At 48.8% G+C, this 22,095-nt stretch overlaps 1 protein-coding gene across 1 annotated transcript in view; it reads right to left on the minus strand.

Moving 5' to 3' along the window:
• Nucleotides 1–756: 756 nt before the first annotated feature.
• The window catches only part of LOC144102586 (uncharacterized), a 28,252-nt gene continuing 6,913 nt past the window's right edge, over nt 757–22,095 (minus strand). The window contains exons 4-9 of the mRNA XM_077635817.1: nt 17,835–18,009; nt 15,450–15,552; nt 10,314–10,491; nt 7,633–7,949; nt 4,905–5,099; nt 757–1,215 (exon numbers count right to left, since the gene is read on the minus strand). Of these exons, the coding sequence (XP_077491943.1) occupies nt 757–1,215; nt 4,905–5,099; nt 7,633–7,949; nt 10,314–10,491; nt 15,450–15,552; nt 17,835–18,009 (1,427 nt within the window). The remainder of the gene's footprint in view (nt 1,216–4,904; nt 5,100–7,632; nt 7,950–10,313; nt 10,492–15,449; nt 15,553–17,834; nt 18,010–22,095) is intronic.

A 22,095-nucleotide genomic window follows, 5' to 3' on the forward strand; every position in this document is an offset into this window, starting at 1 on the left:
ACCAATTGCTTGTCCGGGGGCGGGTAAATTCTCCGCTCAAGATTGTAATGGTTAGTAATGTTGTGAAAAGACAAAAAGCCCATATTTCTCGTGGACCTCCCCGAAACGTCTGGCTCACCTGCTTGGCTGACGAAACCTAAAGCACTCATGTGAGCAGCACCGTTCCCAGGGTTCCCAGAGTGTGTCGGTACCGAGACAATTTCCACCTCCGTAGTCCCTGGCCCCGTGGCCCGATTTAGTAACCGTGACGCTGTGACAGATATTTCTGCCCCTCGCCAAATTCCGAATGGCTGTTTTAGAGTTGATGAAAATCAGCTCAGGTTTAGTATTAGCTATAGGTAGCGCCAAGCCACAGGTGTTCCACTGCTGCGCCGCGACTTTCGTCAAAATCCATTTTCATTTTCCTCTTTCCTTCTTTCACTCCCTCCTTTATCCCTGTCCTTACGGCGCGGTTCGGGCAGGACATCTTAAGTGCGTGCCTCATTGTAGCTGCGTGTGGTTAGTGCCTAGCTACGATCTTTTTTCGGTGAAACGCTCTATATGGACAGTGACACAAGCAACCACGAGATCACAATCTCGGCAGAAGCACTATAACCAACTATCCTTGTAAAAATACAACATGCCACCGGTGAGCACCGAAGCACGCGGACGCGGAGCGCATAAAATACACGCAGAAAGGTAGTGAAAACTGTTTAATAATAATAATTTCCTCAAAGTTCCTCAAAGAACATTTTGTCAAGCACTCGTTGCCACTCCTCATCGCACTCCATGGCGGCCGTGCTGCAAGATTGCACTGGTCCAGCTCATCTCGGAGTTCTCAAAGAACATTTTGTCAAGCACTCGTTGCCACTCCTCATCGTGCTCCATGGCGGCCGTGCCGATGATTTTCCCCCGGAGGTGAGTGAACCTCCTCGAGGAGATGTCTGCGGCCGGCGTATTTTTGGAGGGAGCCCGGGTGCGTGTGCTGGGGAGACTTGCTGTGGCATCACCGTGGCCGTTGCTGGCGGAGCAGGAGGCTGCACCATTGGTGCTGGTGGTGGCAGGGAGCAGCTGCGTCGCCGTTGGGCACACACAATCCTGGATGCCCTGTGCGAACGATCCTTGCGGAGGTGCAGACAAGGGTGGCGCCGGCTCAGTCCCCTGGGTGGATCCGCCTGGTCCTCGGTTGGCATCCACCGCAGCAGCTTTTAAAACGCTCACGGCAGAGAACCGGCACTGCAGGAAGGAAGGAAGGAAGGAAGGCCTCAGACGTTGCTGGCACATACCCAATACGGGGGAGTGGCGAAGACACAGGCGGTTAATTACTGGATACAGGAAAGTTTTGACGGGAAAAGGAGTGGTAATAGTATGCAGTCTGATAGTTTGGAAGAGGGAAGGGCAGGGGTCCTGTTAACATAGAGATCGAAGACGGGACAATGGCTTACTGTGCATAATAATCTACAATGCCTGTAATGTTTCAATGTCGTACTGACCGAGAGCGGGAAAAAGAAATTATAATGCGAGTCGCCGCGTTTCTTGAAGAAAATTTTGAACAGCAGAGCGCACACTCCTGTCGCTTCGTCCTAGCAAAGAAGCGCCAATGGAAACAACAACCGCGGAAGACACAGGCAAGCCCCGTTGATGAAATGGAATTTGCAAAAGATGCTTCCTCAAATGAGAGAAGCGGCGGCACAACAGCAGGAAGTGATCTGTTGTCTCAGGTTCGGCACAAGAAGGGCACAGTGGGGAAGCTGCCAGGCCAGACCTGTGAAGGAAGAAATTTAGAAGGGGAAGTAGTAGTAATAACTTTAATCATAGAAATATATGGGTGGGTCTCGGTGTAGAGACACTCTTCACATCTTTTGATGTGGTCTGTGGCTCTTGTGGCAGGGTTAGAGCCCCTAACCCAGGGCCCCACTGAGTCTTGCCGCCAGGTAACCTTTCCGGACCAGTCCTGCCTGGACCGCCGGATCCTGGCTGGAAAGCATCCTCTCTCACTGCTCCGCACTCGGGATTCTGTTTATTGCAGCCGCATTTGTGCTCTTTTCACAATACGTTATATGAATTATTGTGGCTTTGTCCTCGCACCACGGGCATTTGCTGCTATATAGCCCTGGGTGGATCTTGCTTAGTATGTTTAGATTCGTGAAAGTTCCCGTTTGTAGTTGTCTCCAATAGACCGCTTCCTGCTGGTGGAGATTTTTGTGTGGTGGGGGATATCTAATCCTGGAACCCCTTATAGTAATTCAGAATTTCTGAGTATGCTAAGGGCACTGGTTCCGCGTCAGGCTGCTCGAGGCTGGTTTGGTAGGAAGCTCGGTTTGTAAGCTCTCGAGCTCTCCTATCCGCCTCGGCATTCCCCGCGATGCCTGTGTGTCCCGGTACCCACATTATTATGTGTCGCAATTGTTTTTCCTTCGGCGGAAATTTGGCTGTCTTTAGGATGTGGAGCGCTGTCCCCCCTGTTTTGCTATTCATGTAGTTTCTGCACGCAGTTTGCGAGTGTATTAGAATTATTAGGAACCTTTGAGTATGGTAGCCCTCTGACGCCGCTAGGGCAATGGCAGCCTCTTCGACCTCCTCAATCGTGCCATCCCTGATAGTTGCGCTGGCTATTTCTTTGAGCTCATGATTAATTGGCGTTGCAACCGCTCAATTTTTTGTTATGTTGTCTAGTTCTTCCGTATGCAGCCGCATCCGTGTACGTAATGTTTTCTTTGTTGGCTAGGTTCTGTTGCACATACTGTGCCCTATCTGCTCGTCGCTCTTTGTGCAGGTTCGGATCCAATTTTTTTAGAATTGGTGTTGCTCTAATTGTTTGCCGCAGTTCATTGGGTATTCGTTTCGATCTTTTTATCTCTGACAGTGCAACCTCGTAGCCGCATCTTTTGAGCAGGTCGGTCCATGTTTTGGTCTTTTTTAGCCTCTTTAGCTGAGCTACGAGTTGGGCCTCCCTTAGCTCCTCAATGGTGTTATGCAGACCTAGAACCATTAGCTTCACCGTCGAGGTTGATTGCGGTACGTGTAGCGCTGTTTTGTATGCTCTCCTATGTATCATGTCCGCTAGCTTTATTTCTGCTCTGTTGCAGTTGTAGTACGGTATGCTGTATGTAATTCGGCTAACCACTAGGGTCTTTACAAGCTTAAGCGTGTCGCTCTCCCGCATGCCGTGTGTTTTCCTAGAGACCCTGGTTATCATGCGGGCGACCTGTGTCGCCGAGTTCTGTATTAGTCCGAGCGCCTGCGTGCACCTTTGGTTGGACTGAATCCACATCTCTAATATTCTGACGGTTGTTCTTTCTGGTATGAGTTGCCCTTCTAGATAAACAATTAGTTTTAGTTCTTTTGTTTCCAGTGCGGATCGGTTGAGTTTACCTCACCAGACCCTTAGTAGCTCTGATTTTTCCGTCGAGCAAGCCAAGCCCCTGTCTCTAACGTAAGTTTCTACGCACGTTGGAGCACCCTGCAGTTTCGCTTCCTTTTCGCTGAGTGAGCGCTCAGTGACCCACACAGTGATGTCGTCCGCATACATTGCATGACTTATGCCTTGTATGGTTTCTAGCTGTCTAGCGAGCTTAACCATTGCTATGTTAATGAGTATGGGTGAAATCACTGACCCTTGCGGCGTTCCCTTATTAGGTGTTTGAAAGCTCTTGCACCCCGAGCACTATTGTAGCCGTTCTATTTGTGAGGAAAGCTCTTACGTATTTGTAGATTCTTTTCCCGCAGCTCTGCGCCTTATCCCGACAGCGGGAATCTCTAAATTATTATATCCCACGGCTGCGTTGAAGAGCGCGCATGCTATCGAAAAAAAAGCTCATGCAGTGAAGGATTTGGCACTCTCTGTAGCTGCGCTTTCCCTGATAGACAAGTTTCACAATGACAGGCACCCGAACGAAAGGAAAACGTGAGTTGGTGGCATAGACGCAAAGACAAAGGAGGACAACCAATATCCCACAACCTCGGGGTCAGTAGCCAATCTATGCACACGATTTCATGTTCGTCTTACTGATGACCATCAGCAGTATATAAGTCGGTTATCGAGAGCAGAAATCACGGTTTTGTTCGCGGTATTTCAGTGAAACCGAAATATAAAAAGGGCGGTGCACGGATATTTCTGGGCATCGTTAGAACTACGACGTTCTTCACTGCCCGAAGAGAACACACACAGCATAATTCCCTCCGCGATGCGAAAAGATAAATGTCGGAGTCTTTAAGAGGGAGATCAGCCTTAGGTACGCACACCAGATTTTTAGTTGCGGGTTTTGCTGCAAGAGCTCTTATAGAGAGCCCGTCCCGGCGGATGCTTAATGTGCACTCCTAAACAGTCGACATCCGCACACGTGACTGCGCACTGTAGTAGCAAAGGTTCTGGCACAAAATATCCAGGTCTCAGACTTTACTGCTTTACTGTAGGCGTTCTAAAAGGACAGCAACCAAGAAGGCAACAGCTTTCGCCGAGTTCTGCACATTACGGTGCAGGGTTTAGCACTTCGAAATTTTAGTGCATGAATGCGTGTAACGATTACATTTTCACCTTATCTTGTCCGCAAATGTTTTGCCGTCGGTCCGTGCAAAAGGTACCGAGAAATTCACGAAATTGGTTAAGCAAGAATTGCACGCCCAAACAATTAATGAAAATTGAACAAGAATTTAAAACTAATTAACAAGCATTGACTAATAAGTGTTAATCAGTTACAAATTTAGTAAGATTACTTGGCTGTCCATTTTAAATTATTACTTAGGTGCCATCCATGATTGGATACATCCGTCATCAGAGACAACATAACTCGAAATGCATGCTATCGCATTTCGGCGTGCAGGAAGGCTTAAGCAAACCTTTACTTTTTTTGCTTCATAAATAACTGCTATGTCATCGAAAGCAAGAGCCAATCACAGCCAATCACGGCCACCCTTTCCCTCACCTGAGGCACCCTCATCTCTTCCACCCGCAACCCGCGGAGAAGACGGGGCGGTTGGGAGGTGCGTCGGCGTCGCAGCTCACACCCACGTGACGAAGGCATTGCAGCTAGGAGCTGGCTGGGCTGCTGCTCGAGGCCCCCTCCAATGGCGCCGATATCAAGCAATGCATGAGCCTGACGGGAAACCGGAGCTGCCGCCTGCAATATGACACAGAGTAGCAGTCAGCCGCGGTAATGACAATACATGCAAGAATGTTCCCTGAACTGCCACAGCCGGGGTCCTCTGTTTACAGTCTACTAGCAAAATTACTGCAGGCCCCACAGTTGCAGGGCGCTTCAGAAAGCGTGCTGTTACTTTGAATAAGGACACAACATGACATACGGAGCTGCGTTGTGTCCTTTATTCTGTATCCCTACTATTGAACCGTAACCACGGAATAGAGAAAGCCACGCTCAAAGAAGGCAGCGAGTGTTGAAGACAGAACAACAATCACAAAACCACAGGCTGTACTTTAGATGTTATAATGACTCCGTGAATCAATGCGAGTGATATCACTGACAGTGAATGAGAAGCGCGAAGCATAAGCTACATGTGGCACGAGGTAGCTATGGCCAATGGTGTTCATGCGTGCCTGTTCAATAATTTGAACATAGCTGCATTGGGCAACATTGTTCTATGATATTGTGTTCATCTACGATGTTGTTGTACAACCATCGTACATCCGTCCGCCTAACTTTCTGCCGCGCCCTGCTACGCTTTCCTTCTCTTGGAATCCACTTTGTTACCCTTATGGACCGGCCGTTATCTCTCCTCGCGCGCAACCACCGCGTTCACCCTACTCGCTACAGCGCCAATGTCCCGCTATGCGGGGAGCATATAACTCTAAATCATACCACCTCGGCCTTCCGGCCCATTCCGTTCCGAATGTAGCCGTGAGCATGTCCTGCGGTCGATAGGCGTGGTTGATCAGCTCGTCGCCAGGGCTGTGGTGTCTACCAGGGCCGTTGAGGCCCCGGACTAAGGGCTCCACTCCCAGACCAAAGTCCCCCACAGCCTGACCAGTAAATACATTTTCCACCGCCATCACCAGGCAGTCGCATGCGGACGACGTGGCCGTCCTTGTGCCTAGATCTAACACAAAGGAGCTTGAGTGTTTGGCGGAAGATGCTCTCGGTCAAGTCGCAGCGTGGGCGAGGGATGCGAGAATCACCATCTCACGGGATAAGACAGTGTGTGCGCTCCCCCCCACCGCAGGGCGGGGAATGGAGCGCACCATGCCCGCAGTTCGCATTGACGGTGCCCGCCTGCCTTTCAGGCCCGCCTCCAAGGCGCTGGGCATCGTCTTTGACCACACCCTCTCGTTCATTCCCCATGTGGAAAGACTCAAGGAGCGTGCCGAGACGCTCTACGCCCGCCTTGCGACTTTTCTGCGGATTAACGGCACACCGGCGCCTGCCCGCATGAGGGCGCTTTACCGCCAGGGTGCGCTCCCGACCCTCGCATACGCTTCGCCCGTCTGGTGGACTGAGTGTCCTCATTCGGGTCTTTGAACTCGCCTCGCGTCTGTGCAGAGGTCCCCGCTGTTGGCGTTGGCGGGGGCCTATTCCACGACGAGCACGTGGGCGTTGCAGATCCTTGAGCACGCCCCTTCGTAAGCGATAGACCTCGACAGATTAAGCGCGGAATTTCACCTCTTTTCCCATCACCGAGGCGTCGCTTTTGGGACAAGGTTAATCCGAGCTGTCGAGGTCCAACAGCCGTTTGATGTTGCCGCGCGGCATCCCTCGGAGGTCGTGGCTTTCTCGCACCGTCGTGTGGACGTGGATGGGGCGATGGCTGCGGCGTTGTCGCCGGCGCATTACGTGTACATTGATGGTGCATACACCTCTGTAGCTGCGGGGGCCACTTTTGTGGCGTACGGATCGCGCGGAGTCCTCCGAGCGGTTGGCCGTTTTCGGGTCGACGGCGCATCGGGTCCGTAGCCCCCGGAGGTGGTGGCTTTTATGGAGGCGGTGGAGTACGTCCCTTCCCGAAGGGGAACGGCGCCGGTGCATTTATATACCGATTGTGTTCGCTCCTTTCGGCACCTGCTGCATACAACTGCGCGATTCGGCTGTGGATCACATTAAGGCCACACTTACATCAGTGGCGTCGCGCAGACCCCTCGCACTTTTCCATGTCCCTTGTCACGCCGGCATTCTCGGTAATGAGCTGGCGGATATCGTGGCCACTCGGGCTAGCCGTTCTCTCGCGTTCGGCGGGTGCTCCACTCTAAGGTCACCATCTGGGCTTCTTTCCGCTCTATTGTCAGGGCTACGTGGGCGGTCTGGTGGCGTGAGAACAACCAGGGAACAGGAATTTTTCCTGGGTGCCCGATGTCCTTTCCATCCCGGACTGCTTTCCGACACTGAGCCCGACCGTGACACTCATTACGTGCCACGGCCGTTTTCCGGCACACATGCACAGATTTAGACTTGCGCCTTCGCCTTTGTGCCCTTGCGGGGCCCCCGTTGGCGATGTTTATCATTATTTAACCAATTTTATCATTATCTCACAAATCATCATCTAACCAATTACCTAAAAGATGCGTCAAGCATAGACAGAACATTTATTTAGCCTATGAGAAGGACTCAATTATCACTTACGAGTGACAAATTATATGCATGAATGAATGAATTAATGAATAAATGAATGAATGAATGAAATGAGTGAATATGCCTCCAGACTCACTGGAACTGGAATGCAGCAACAGTGGAGAAGCTCCTCCTCCAGATAAAGTACATGGTGGCCTGCAGCGCCTCCCACACCTTGATGGCCTCCACGTACTGGACGGTGGACAACACTGCGTCCCTGCTGCCCCCGGACGACTCGCTGACAGAGCTGGACATGTCCACCTTGCTGGCAATGAGGAGCTTTGCGTGCAATGCGGCCAGATGAGCGTAGTACACGGTCTCTGGGGCACTCGCGCTTCTTGCACACCGGGCGTAGGTGTGGCAGAGATGGAAGGTCAGCTTCTGCACGTCGTCCGCCGTAAAGCTGGAGTCGTCCTGCACGATATAATAGTACTATGGGTGGTGTGTTTATGCATATGTGCAGTGTATATACAGATAGACTGCCCTGTTAGCTATAGCTACCTGCTAAAGCGAACAGGTACAGACTATGATGTGCTAGTTGATGAAATAATCAAATTACAATTACACTTACTTGGCTGATAACAACACATTCTGCACGCTAAACTTATTTGGCCCAAGTGATTACGGCACTGCAGGGTACAATGTGAATTTAATTATACCGCAGTTCCTAGTACATTGCCTTAGACACAATTTCAGGAAAATACAAAAAAGTGGTATGTATGTTTCCTGTACTTGACATTTTGCTACACTTATCCAATAAGCTATCATAGTAAAGGAAATGAGCATCAGTTGTGCACTGTTACAAAACCAAGCCTTTATTCAGGAAGCATGTTTTGTTTTAAATTATATTTTCTCATTCAATATAAATGCATAATACCACCATTCCCGTCAAAAAACCATTGGAACATATTGATTAAACTGTGCAAGTGAAAGCCATTATGCTCCAAAAACTGCACAGAGGCTTCAAGCATAGACAGAACATTATGCACGCTATTCTTATTTAGCCCAGGCACTGCAGGGTACAATGTGAATCTAATTTTGCCGCAGTTCCTAGTACATTGCCTTAGACACAATTACAGAAAAGTACACAAAAGTAGTATGTTCCCTTTACATGACATGCTTTATTACACTAATCGATATGCTATCATAGTAAAGAAAATAAGCATCACTTGTACACTATGTTACAAACCAAAGCCTTCAGGAAGCATGTTTTTTTTAAATTATATTTTCTTATACAAAATAAATGCATCATATCACCATCCCAGTTAAAAGAAGAAAAACATTACAAGCCATTATGCACAAAAAAATTGCACAGATGCTTCAAGCAGGCTGTCAGCAAGCGCTTGCGCATTGAGCTCTAAATGCACTTCTGCAGTTATACCCTGCATTTCACCGATGTTTTCTCACAGTTCACCGGTTCTGTATGGCAAATGGAAGGTATAAAGGGAAACCGAAGGTGGAAGGCAGAGAAGGGGAGCAGGCAAAGATGGTGAGGTGAAAGCACGTGTGCGTGCGCACAGAGGGGTTCGTGAGAGGAGGCTGTCGCTGATTTCTGGTAGCATGATTCGGTGGAGCCACGGTTTCCTTCCAAAAATTTTTTTAGGCACTCTATAGACTTCACAAATTTCTGTCTATAAAGTTTATAGACTCTCCATAGACAATCCCACGACAACATTTTATAGGCAATACAAACTCTACAGACAGCCTATATATAGTAAAGGTTTATGGGCATACGCTTTAAGTAGATTTTTGTCAATAGACTATGTATAAACAAAAAGGAATAGCTATAGGAAGGCAACAGAGTCTATAAGAAGTCTGCAGACTGTCTGTAGACAATTTTTGTAAGGGTTAGCAGCGGTGTGCTTGCGCCCCCCACTTGCGATCGCTTTAACGATGATAAAAACTGCCAGTGGCTACAAGACACACTAGTCGCGTTGCAGGAAGGCAATGGATGCAGCCCAGACTCATGTTCGGAAAGCTGCGCGTATGCACAGACAGATCGAGTAGACGACAAACGTTTTCGGGACGCTGCCCGCAAATGCGCTGTGCAGAACGGGGCCCCAATGCATGACCAGCCAATTTCCGTCAGGCTATAAGGGACTCGTTAAGTTCCCCATAACATGAGCATAACCATCACGCGTGACGTCGCTGCGTTAATCACTTCACGAACCAGCTAGCGCATATCACTGAACCCGCCGCAGTGACTCAGTGCCTTTGGCCGTCGGCTGCTGATCCCAAGGCCGCAGGATCCAGTCCTGTCAGCCACAGCCGCATTGCGATGAAGGCCAAATACCAAACGGCCCGTGTTCTGTACGCAGTCAATGCAATGTTAATGATTCCCAGGTGACAAAAATTAATCCGGAGCCCTCGACTAGGGCGTCCCTCACTGTCGGTAGTGTGTCGCTTAGCGATGTTAAACCCCATAATCTAGAACCCGAAACACACGGGTTGGCTTCCGGCTGCGGCGGTCGCATTTCGTTGGAAGCGAAATTCTAGAGGCCCGGGTACCGTGCGATGTCGGTGCACGTTGAAGAACCACATGAGGTCAAAATTTCCGCAGCCCTTCACTACGCGTCCCTTATAGCCTGAGTCGCTCTGGGACGTTAAGCTCAAATAAACCAAATTGTTTTTATAATATCACTGGCCATATCCTGTGGTTAAGCGATTGTAATTTTTTTTGCCTGTTAAAGTGGCTACGTTGCCATAGAAGGGAATGGGCAAATCACAGGTGCAACTCTGGTATAAGACCTCCTGTTCCTCCTCAACTGGGACACCCACCTTTCCCGCGCACGCAACCCGATGTGGTCACGGCGCTGTTGGGAAGTAGGACGGTGCCCCGGCTCACACCCACGTGACGAAGGCACGGCAGGAGCTCTCTGTGCTGCTGCCCGAGGCCCCCTCCATTGCCGTCGGCATCGAGCAATGCATGAGCCTGACGGGAGACCGAAGCAACCTCCTGCAATATCACACAGAATAGCGGTCAACCACAGTAATTGACAATACATGTTAAGAGTATTCCCTAAACTGCCATGGCCACGTTCCCCTGTTTACACCCATTTGCCAAAATTAATGTAGAGCACACCCTTAGAGTGCGCTTCAAAATGCGCTCTGTTATTTTGAGTTTGTTACTTTGAATACTTTATTGACTTCCCTCTCCCAGCAGGTGTCACTTTTACTCTCGTCTGTTACATAGATTTTAAGCGGGTAGAAGTAACCAAGCGATGGTTATCTGATTGGTAAAAGCGGCTGTACTGGTTTCTTAAAGTGAAGCTGGACCATTCGTCGCGAATTCTGAGAGATTCAAGTAATTGACTGTCTCATGCTTGTAAATAAAGCACACCAAGGGGCGCAGCGGCCCTTTCTCCGCTATGCTCCTTGCGAGCCTGGCCGCTCGCTTACAAGCGTCGTCATTCCCCCGAGCATCTTCTGCGACGTCATTCCTCCATGCGAATGAAGCGAGCGTGAACCACACATGGCGACGCCGGAGCTGGGAGCGAAACGTCAGTGCTCCCCGGCAGTGAAGTGACCATATCTTAGTGACCAAAGGAAGCAACACTGAGGTGGCCCCGGATGTGTGTTGCGACGCCACCAGTCAAGGCATAGGTCGAGACACGAGCACCCATCCTCTCTGTTGACTGCGACATTTGCCTAAAGCAGCGAGGTGAAATGCCGCACAGTGCGCGTCTGTGTCTTGGTCGATATTAGCTCTTCGTTTCCTAAAATACGATTTCTAGCTTGTTTTTATTCGTTTCAGACAAATAATAACCCCAGCTGTCGCTTACAATCACCAGTTTAGTCAACGCGCACACAAACAATTTGCGACAGTATTCGTGACGTCACAGGTACGTCTATCATGACAAATGTTTGGTATAGACCGAATTTATATTTCCTGGTTTTTGCAGTATTAAAAGTTCTTCTACTCTGTATTTTAAAAAGTGCTTTTTGCCGGATAAAAGGAACTCTAAAGAATGCAATGTTATCAACTGAAAATGTAAAAGAATAAAGCAGGTTGCCCTTTAAAAAACGCCACGAAGTTGAAATTTATCCGAAGCTCTCCAATTGCAGTACGTCTCTAGCTCTCTCTTCCTTCTTTCAATCCCTACTTCTTCCTTTCCCTCATGGCGCGGTTGAGGTTTCCACCGAACTTTGGATGTTGGCAGCCCTGAATATATACATGTAGACCTGGAATCTTCACCTTACTAGGCGCCGCGGTGGCTCAGTGGTTATGGCGATAGGCTGCTGACCCGAAAGATGCGGGCTTGATCCCGGCAGTGGCAGTTGAATTTCCATGAAGGCGAAATTCTAAAGGCCCGTGTACTGTGCGATGTCAGTGCACGTTAAAGAACCCCACATGGTCGAAATTTCCGGAGCCCGAGTCGCTTTGGGATGTTAAACCCCCATAAACCCATAAACCAAACCTTCGCCTTAACAGCTAATGGCCTTAAAGTACACAAGGGGCCGGATAATCTTCAAGCTAGAGTGTAGCACGACCCAGTGTATTAGAAAGTACATACACTGATAGCCCATTCGTGCCAATGCGGGTCGGAAACCGAGCAAACTTGCCACACCTGAGCATAGATTTCAATCTCTCTGATCGGCTGGTGCCCCAAGCGACATCGCTGCAGCTCAGACTTTTCCAGCATCTGAACGCATAACGTTGGTGATTAAGATTATTTTATACTGTCACATATTGGTGGCGGGAGTCCAGGCAGTGAGGAAGACGGCCAAAAGCGATTTTAAAAGTAAACTTTACTGGGGCTGCACTGCGTCCTGTCACGACCCAGCTGGCGGCCCTGCGGCGGAATTTTCCCGCGACATTCCCCTTTACCTGGTTCCCAGCAAGAAGGACGCCTGGGAAAGCGACCGACAATGGACAGACGACGGGGGAAGAATAAAAGGACAGCACGTCAAGTAATTAACTGTGTCCGACCGCAGAGTTCTCGCCGAAGTTGAGGCCCGCGGCGCCGCAGGGAACACAGGTGTTTTTGATGGACATGTTGCAGCTTGCAGCACTGTTGCATCGCAGTAAAAAATAGCGGCGGACTTGCCATTTCTTCTCGCCCATTTGCATGGGTTGTCTCTGCAATGAGTGACTCCGCTTGCTACGTGCTCTGCAACTTTTCCCACCTTGGAGAAATGGTCAAGGTGTGTGACGTCACGCAGGGAGTAGGCAGCATACCTTGGATGCCTCCTTTTTTCCTCTCGGCAACACGGTGATGGAGCGCACTTCTGCCGCTCTCCACGGCAGGAGTGGCATCAATCACACCTAGCGTTCCGCTGAACGGATCAAAATGCACCGGCGTTTTATGCAGAATCCTCTTTCATGACCTGCGCATGCGATGCCGGTAGAGGCTTTTGAGCTTGACCGAAAGTCAAGGTCAAAGGTGAGATAGATGGTGCAACAGCCGCTAGTGTCGCCTGCTGTAGCTGCCGTCATGTGTCGAACCTGAATACCACCAGTTTTGCTCATGGTTTCACCGCTAGCTACATTCAATGTCAAACTTGCGGCCCCGCTAACTCTAGCTACTTTCAAGGTCAAGCTTACGGCCCCTTTGACGGCTTGAAAAGCTGGCGCTGTGAAGCTTTTCGCTCGAAAAAAGAAACGCAGATAGTCACCTTCCACGAAGCACCACACTTCTCAAGAGGCTGGTCCCACTGCAGGACACGGTCTCCCATTGCCAGGACGCCCACGCGGGGCCTGAGATGCAAACGACGGAATGGCAGGATCTGTACTGCTCCGGTTCCTCGCTGCACCTCTGGGCAGCTGAAATTCATGGGTATGCACAGAATGGGGGCGAAGTTATTGCCCCAGCATAAAGCTGATCGCGTACAAGGCAGTGCGGCACCATAAGGGGAGTGAGTTTAGCATCGCGAACAAAGCTCCAGAAAGTTATCTGACCACGTGCGTGTTCCCAAGCTATCCAGAGCCCACGGGTTAATACCCCAAACTATACGAGTTCCGAGTTGGGGCGTCTCACTAGACTGTTGGGCCGTTCTGAATTCAGGGAGCGCAAAAGAATTGTGTGTGGGCTCTGGGGGCTTTGAAATGATGAACCAGCCAGAAAATGTGCCTCGTGTTGGATTGGCCACTGGCTGATGAAGGGGCGGAACCTTAGGTGATATACGAAGCGTGCTGAGTGAGAAAGGTCACTCTGGGCCCTGGCGACAAGGCTGATCCAGTCGTTCGACGCATGAACTTTAAATTTCTGACTGTTTGCTTTGTCCTTCTCATGTAAAAAGTTTTGTCAAAGTGCCATTAAACCCGCTTGTTTTCGTTTTCCCAAAGATCAAGTTCCATCTTTCCTCAGCCCGAAGGCTTGGAAACGCTACCCGATGGAGCCCGGGTTCACGTTAGCCAGCTCCCCACGACAACTGGTTGTCATCGGTGGTATGCCGCTACCACAGTCGTAACAGCCCACAATGAAGAGAATCACTCGGCGGTGGCGAAAGCAACAAGCGTGCTCGGCGGTCATCGAACAGAATGCCCGCCTTTGAAGGCCGTGCTTAATTTAAAGCTGATAGCAAACTTTCTAGACAGGGCGTGGGAAATTACTGCGACATTCTGGAACATTCTATAATCAGCTCCACCTGTATGCGATCAATCGAAATAAATCTGTACGCGTCTTGCTCAGCAAACAATAAATTTGCGTGTTGGCAGCTTTGAAGAATGAACACTACAGATTCGCAAAATATGGCGCAAGGAAAACTTTGACAAAGTGCACAATGTCGCAAGATATTGTGGGTGCACTCTGGGGTCAGACACCTTATTTCACTCCTCCCCACATAAGCAGACCACCAGGCCAGGTTTTTACCCATTGGAAGCAGGTGGTGCACATACCCGGAGGCACTAGGCATAGACCATCGCATCCCCCCCCCCCCCCCCCCCCACCGCATAGGAGATCTAATCTCAAACCGTTTGGCCACACCTACTGTCGCACGCACAGCATTTAACCACAGTTTCTTCACACTGTAGTGAGAGTGCGCCTAGTTATGCATTTCAAATGCGTTGCATTTTTAACAGCCTGCATGAAAACATGAGTACTAATCAGCCTGTCAGCGACATTCTGACTTTATTGGTTTGAAATTATAGCTCTGATTAGCAAATTTTCAAAATTTAGTTCGCAATGTTATTACAGCTCTCCGTCCGTTGAGAACTGCTTCCTTAGACTTTGGGTACCCAAGCAATCTGTGTGTTGGCTACCATGTGAATTATTACACTCAAAAGGTATAAAATAGTGCAGCAATATTAAAATTTTCTATTTAAGCAGTCTAAGGTGTTCAAATATTGTCACGCAGTGGTGAAGCCAGGCAGTCGAGAAGGAAGACGACCAGGCTTGCGTCAAAGATGAATGCCTTACTGGCCGATCTTGCGGCCCCAAATAGACACCGTTCGGCGAGAGCGGACGTACCAAGTGCGCTCGGCGATCACGAAGGAACGGAATTTTCGCCGCTCACTGGCTGCGCCTAATTTAAAGGTGACGAATGACTTATGAGATGAAGCAATGAAATCACCTACGACAATCTCGAACTTCGTAGAAACAGTTGCGTGAGCGGGTACAGTCTTGCAAATCTGGTCACCCTTCACATCCCAGCTATCACGTCACGTGCTGGCAGCTGCTAGAATGAACAAATGAGTGCTAAAAACCTAAGCAGCAATTTGCAACCTGCAATGATAGTTTGCCGTGTCAGTCACAGCGCTGTAACATACAGACTAGCGAGAGGACCAAGCAAGGAACAGGAAGGAGAGAGGAACAGGAAGGAGGTCTCATAGTGCTTTTCTATGCCGCATATGCCTACGCTTGAAGGCACGAGGTACCAGTGTCTACCACGCACTTATCTAGCCACACGTATCAAGCGCCAGGTGACTGGGCTATGTCAAGAGCATCTAGGCAAAGAAGCTTATAAAAAACGCACCTCTAATCGTCTAGATTGTTGCCCCATGCTTATCGCTGCTGAAGTGACCTGCGACGGCAATTTTTCATTGTGCCACCTGGAGACGTTGCCCATACGGCAGTGCCTGGATTCAGAGAAAAGAAAACGTGTGAATAAAATGCCCCCATTTGCGAAGTGGGAAAAAATGTCTCGAGTTGGATGCCGTCAAACATCTTAGATTTGACAGCAAGGGCTATTTCTTCTTACTCCTTTGGAGACATCCATTTTTGGGAACATGCGCCATATTTCCTCGACAACACGCGTGCGCGCACAATGTCGAGTTGCTGAACTATGGGTTATGCATCAGGCATCTGCGGAGCCACCTTCACCTGGACAATACAGCCCAAGCTAGTCTAAATAACAAAGCGCACTACTGTATTTATCAGCCTACACTGATATATATATACATTTGATGTGTACACCGTAGAGGTCGCACGTGGCCGTGCAGATAGGAGGTATCAAAAGGTAGAACTTCGCCAAGAATACATGGCCAGAAACATAGAAACGAAAACGGTTTCATTTTTGTCTTCTCCGCTCTTATTTGCGCAGTTCTACCTTTAATTCAAATCTACCAACTGGCCCACAAGAACGTTCTACTTAGGAGGTACGTTCTGCAAGTTGCCCAATTTAGCTTGGGAAATGAAGACGAAGAAAAGCGGCAGAATCAATAGGACGGCCTCAATAGAATCCATGCTATTTTATGGAAGGAAAGGTGCAGTAATCCGTCAGCAAGCACTTGCGCATTGAGTTCGAATGCACTTCCCCAGACACACCCGGTATTTCACCGGCATTTTCTTTAGTTCCCCGTTCCATACAGGAAAGGGCAGAAATAGAGAGAGGAGGAAGGTGGAAGGCGGAGAAGGGGAGCAGGTGAAGGGGGCGAAAGTGGCGGCAGTCGGGTGAAACAGTAGGGTGAGGAGACTCTCGTTCGCCTTTGGAGGCACGATTCGATGGAGCCGCAATTAACACTTACAAAAATTTCTTTAGACACTCTGTAGACAATCTATATACAATACCTAGACAACATTCTATAGGCAATACAAATCACATAGACAGTCTATAGATAATCTATAGATCAATGGCCATACAATATTTAGCAGGTTTTTGTCAACAGACTATGAATAGAGAGAAGAAAATATCTATAGGAAGGCAGGCAATCAAGAACTGCATAAAGTGTCTATAAGCCATTTTTGTTAAGGTTAGCAGCGGTGCACTTCCGCCTCCGCTCTCGCGATCGCTTCAGTGACGATAAAAACTGCCAGTGGCTACAGGACACATAAGTCACATTGCGGGAAGACAATGGATGCAGCCGAGGCTCATGCTCGGAGCGCTCCACGTATGCAGCGACGGATCGAGTGGAGGCTAAACATTCTCGGGATGCTGCCCGCACACGCGCTGTGCTGCAAAGGGCCCCTGTGCGTTTCCAAACAATTTCTCAGGCTAAAAAGGGACTTGTTAAGTTTCCCATAACATGAACACAATCGTCGTTCCGTCACGCGTGACGTCACTGCGTTAATCATTGCACGAAGTAGCTAGCGCATATCACTGAACTTTCTGCGATGGCTCAGTGGCTTTGGCTGTCGGCTCCTGATCGCAAGGTCGCAGGATCGAGTGGTGGCAGCAGCAGCCACATTGCGATGAAGGCCACATGGAAAAAAGCGCGTGTGGCCTCTACTAAGGCGTCCTTCACTGTCCATACTATGCCGCTTCGGGACGTTAAACCCCACAATTTACAGCCCGAAAGAGGCAGGTTCGATCGCAGCTGCGGTGGTCGCATTTCAATGGGGCGAAATTCAAGAAGTTTGTGTACTGTGCGATGTTAGTGGATGTTAAAGAACCTCATGCGGTCGATGTTTCCGCAGCCCTTCATTACGGTGTCCCTCATAGCCCAAGTAGCCTGGGACGTTAAACCCCCATAATCCAAACCATTTTTCTTATGTCAGTGGCCGTACAGGTAGTTAAGTGGTTGTAATTATTTTGTCTGTTACATAACTACGACGTCATCGAGGGGCTTGGGCCAATAACCAGCGCAACTCTGGTATCAGTCCTCCTCACCTGCGGCAACCACCTCTCCCCTGCAGAAAAGACGGGGAGGTTGGGAGGTGCGTCAGCGTCCCGGCTCACACCCGCGTGGCGAAGGCATGGCAGCTAGGAGCTGGCTATGCTCTGCTCGAGGCCCCCTCAAGGATAAAACTACTAACTGTAAATAATTACTAAGTAACAGAGGAGACAACGGAACTCGAAATGCTTAAGAAGACTTAAGTGTACCACTAAATTTTTTTTGCTTCATAAACAACTGCGAAGTCATCGAAAGGCACGGGGAAATCACGGGCCCAAACCTGGTTATCATTCCACCCTCTTTCTCACCCGAGACACCCTCCGCTTCCACGCCTGCAAGCTGCGGAGTAGACGGGGCGGTAGTCCCGGCTCACACCCACGTGACGAAGGCACGGCAGGAGCTCGCTGTGCTGCTGCCCGAGGCCCCCTCCATTGCCGTCGACATCGAGCAATGCATGAGCCTGACGGGAGACCGGAGCTCCGCCTGCAATATGACAGAGTAGCGGTCAGTCTCGGTAATGACAATACATGCAAATGTATTCCCTGAATTGCCACAGCCGGGGTCCTCTGTTTACACTCTACTGGCAAAATTACTACAGGCCCCACTGTCACAGCGCGCTTCAGAACGCGCTCTGTTACTCTGAATATTTTACTGTCTTTCCTCTCCCGCTTGGTGTCACTGCTACTCCTGTCCTAGTGGGGCCACAACTCCGAGTGTTCTGTGCAAGAAAGACCGTGCATTGGTTTTCGTATTCCATGGTTACAGCGCGATCGACAGCACACAGAATAAAGGACGCAGCCCAACATACGGACCTGCGTTGTGTCATTTATTCTGTATCCCAACTATCGTACTGTAACCACGGAATAGAGAAAGCTGCGTCTAAGAAGCCAGCGAGCGGTGAAGACAGAACAGCCACAATCACATAACGACAGGCTCTACTTTGGCTGTTTTAATGACTGCATGAGTCAACGCGAGTGATATCACAGACAGTGATTATAGAAGCGCGAAGCGTAAGCGACATGTGGTTCGACACAGCTGTGGCGAATGGTGTTCATATGTGCCTGTTTAATAATTTCCACACAGCTGCATCATACAATCTTGTTGAGACAAGGGACCATGCAGAGGTAGTGGTTGCGTGGTCACATACGTTCTTCGTTCGATTCTGTGGGTCACTTTAGTTAGCATGTCGCGCCAGTCTTGAAGAGGCAGAAAAACCCGAATTACTTCCCTATTTGGGCACTAGAGGACGGCACCTTTGCTAAGCGCTACACTTCCTCTCGCTTTCTTAGCCTTTTATCTCTTCACCAAAAACGATGTAGATGCTAAAGAAAAGTGTATAACTACCGGCTGCCAGTCACACCTTAGCGGATATGCTAAAGGAGTCGGCAAAGATGTAATATGTTACCCCCAGGCCTATTGCATTTCCTGGTATGACTGCCTGTTAGCCCTATGACAGACAGATGTTGCAAGTTGACTAAATAGACAGCAAAGCAGAGCACTCAACAGTGTAATGCGCATGTTGGCGACAAGGCTTATCAGGGTGCAGAGAATTTGCTAAAAAAATATACCGAAAATTGTTTTACTATTGAGTGTGCTGAAAAACAGGGATCAGCCGAGAAATATTATGGTTCACGTGACTCAGTTCCGTCTGCGCCAGATGCACCCGTACCCAAATTACTTGAGATCGGGCAGGTCATCGGCTAGGATAAGCCACACGAATCACCTTGTACAGAACCCAGAAGTATGGAAATTGAAAAGGATGGCGAAATAGTTCGATATATATATAATGCGATATATAAAAATTATTTTTTTATTTAGTACATACCGCAGACCCTTGTCCGGGTGTAAGTAGGAGAGGAATGTATTAGTAACACTAGTTCAGAAATATGCAGAACACAATCAAAAGAAATATGCATAAGAAAATAGTGGCAAATGTCATAGAACTAAACCACGCCATAGCATTATTCCAATCGGATATTGTACGCGGAAAAAGCGAAACAGTCTAATGTAAGTTTAGTAAATGGATCTCATACTATCGAAGCATATTCGAGGTTTCACTTGATGGATTCGTTAGATGTCAGTAGTTTGACGTCGGGAGGAGGATTTCTAAATTTATGCCTTAGGAAACATAGCTTTCTAAACGCGGAAGGACATATGTTATCTGTGTGCGAATTCTAGGAAAGATTATTAGTTATGGTTACACCTAGATATTTGTAGCTGTTAACCTAATTGGTGGCGATCAAAGAATATTCATGTGGTTTAGTGGATTCTTTTTGTGTGTCATTTTGAGCGACACTATTTTGTCAGTGTTAACAACCATGGCCAACCCACTGCACCAATAAGCGCATTTTTTGTGGCGATTGGTAAGCTTATCTCTAACCTGCAATCAAGAATGCATTATACCCATGCTACAGATGCGTTTCTTGCTCTCATGTGCAGGCCACTCCCAGTGGGCGTTGCTATAGGCCTAACCTGCTTCGCATCCATGAGGAAAGAGAGCTTAAAGGCCCTTTCTAACCACACAGCCCTCGCCATCCGAGCTGCGAGAGAGAAAGTGCGCGGTAAGTCAGTTTTCACTAGGGCTACTCATAGTCCTTGGCCCAGGGCGTAGCGGCATCGTCTGCGTCATCTGGGAATCTGTTAGCTGCGGCGAATCGGTGCGTCGCGACAGACGTTTTTAGCATACCGTATACGTACTACCGGAGACGTATACCGGTTTACCGGACCGCTCTTGCGAATGCGCAGTGGCACTGTTTGGGTCAGGAAAAGCCACTGTGCGTGCGCAGAAGGAGTCCGGTAAGCTAGTATACGTCAAAGCTAGTACGTATATGCTATGCTAAAAACATCTATTGTCGGCTGTGCATGCACAAGCGCGCTGAGACAAAGGTCAGCTGGCAAGGGGGACCCTCATGTCCGGCTTCTAAAATTGTGACGTGACGGCCTCTCCTAAATTCTTTCCTTCCTCTGTGTTTACATCGCAGCTGCAGCGCACGGTTACCAGGAACTATAGCCACTATCTATCATAATATATATAACACTATTACCAGTGCACTATAAATGGACTAATCGCTGATTAAAATTACTAGTTTGTACTCGCAACAAATTCTGCAGCGAACGAGCGAAGCACGCCAGGCGCGGCAGCTGCTCATCCTGTTAGGTTCGCTTCACTGCATGACAGCCTGTGGCTCGGAAAATGAATGCGAGAGATCGAGGCCACCATAGCTTGCGTCATACTAGCACGCCACAACGGCTACTCTGAAGTTATCGCGTTAAAATCTCCCAGCTTCGACCGCTGGCTCATTTGCCATGCAACTGCGCACTGAGCTCCCATCATCATCATCATCAGCCTTAATACACCCACTGCAGGGCAAAGGCCTCTCCCAAGTCTCTCCAATTAACCCTACCCTTTGCCATCTGCATCCACCCTTTGCCTGCAAACTTCTAAATCTCATCCGCCCACCTAACCTTCTGCTGCCCCCTGCTACGCTTACTTTCTCTTGGAATCCACTCTGTTACCCTTAAGGACCAGTGGTTATCTTGCCTTTGCATTACATTCCCTGCCCAAGCCCATGTCTTTCTCTTGATTTCGACTAAGATGTCATTAATCCGCGTTTGTTCCTTCACCCACTCTGCCCGCTTCCGGTCTCTTATCGTTACATCTATCACTTTTCTTTCCATGGCTCACTGCGTAGTCCTTAACTTAAGCAGAACTCTTTTCGTTAGCCTCCATGTTTCTGCCCCGTAGGTGAGTACCGGTAAGTTACAGCTGTTGTGCACTTTTCTCTTGAGGGAAATTGGTAAACTGACACTCATAATCTGCGAGAGCCTGCCATATGTGCTCCACCTCATTCTTATCCTTCTAGTTATTTCCCTCTCATGATCCAGATCAGCTGTCACCACCTGCCCTAAGTAGACGCATTCCGTCACAACTTCCAGGCTCTCGCTGCCAGTTGTGAACTGTTGTTCCTTTGCTAGACTGTTGAACATTACCTTGGTTTTCTGCATGGTAATTTTTAGACCCATCGTTCTGCTCTGCCTGTCTAACTCACTGATCATGACTAGCAGTTCACCTCCTGAGTGACTCAGCAAGGCAATGTCATCAGCGAATCACAGATTATTTAGGTATTCTCCATTTATTCTTATTCTCAACTGTTCCCAATTCAGGCCTCGGAATACCTCCTGTAAACAGGCAGTGAATAGCATTGGCTAGATCGTGTCTCCTTGCCTGACGCCCTTCCTTATTGGAATTTTATTGCTGACTTTATGGAGGACTATGGTAGCTGTGCAGTTGCTATAAATATCTTCCACTATTTGGACATACGGCTCTTCTACCCTCTGATTGCGCAATGCGTGTATGACTGCTGAGGTTTTCACTGAGTCGAATGCTATCTCGTAATCAATGAAAGCTATATATAGAGGTTGGTTATATTCTGCGCATTTCTTTATCACTTGATTGAGAGTGTGAATATGATCTATTGTGCAATATCCTTTAAGAAAGCCCGCCTGATCATTTGGTTGATTAATGTCTAAGGTTGCCCTGACTCTATTAGCGATTACCATAGTTGTCAG

The sequence above is a fragment of the Amblyomma americanum genome, chromosome 8 (genome assembly GCF_052857255.1).
Source record: "Amblyomma americanum isolate KBUSLIRL-KWMA chromosome 8, ASM5285725v1, whole genome shotgun sequence".
NCBI lineage: Eukaryota > Metazoa > Arthropoda > Arachnida > Ixodida > Ixodidae > Amblyomma > Amblyomma americanum.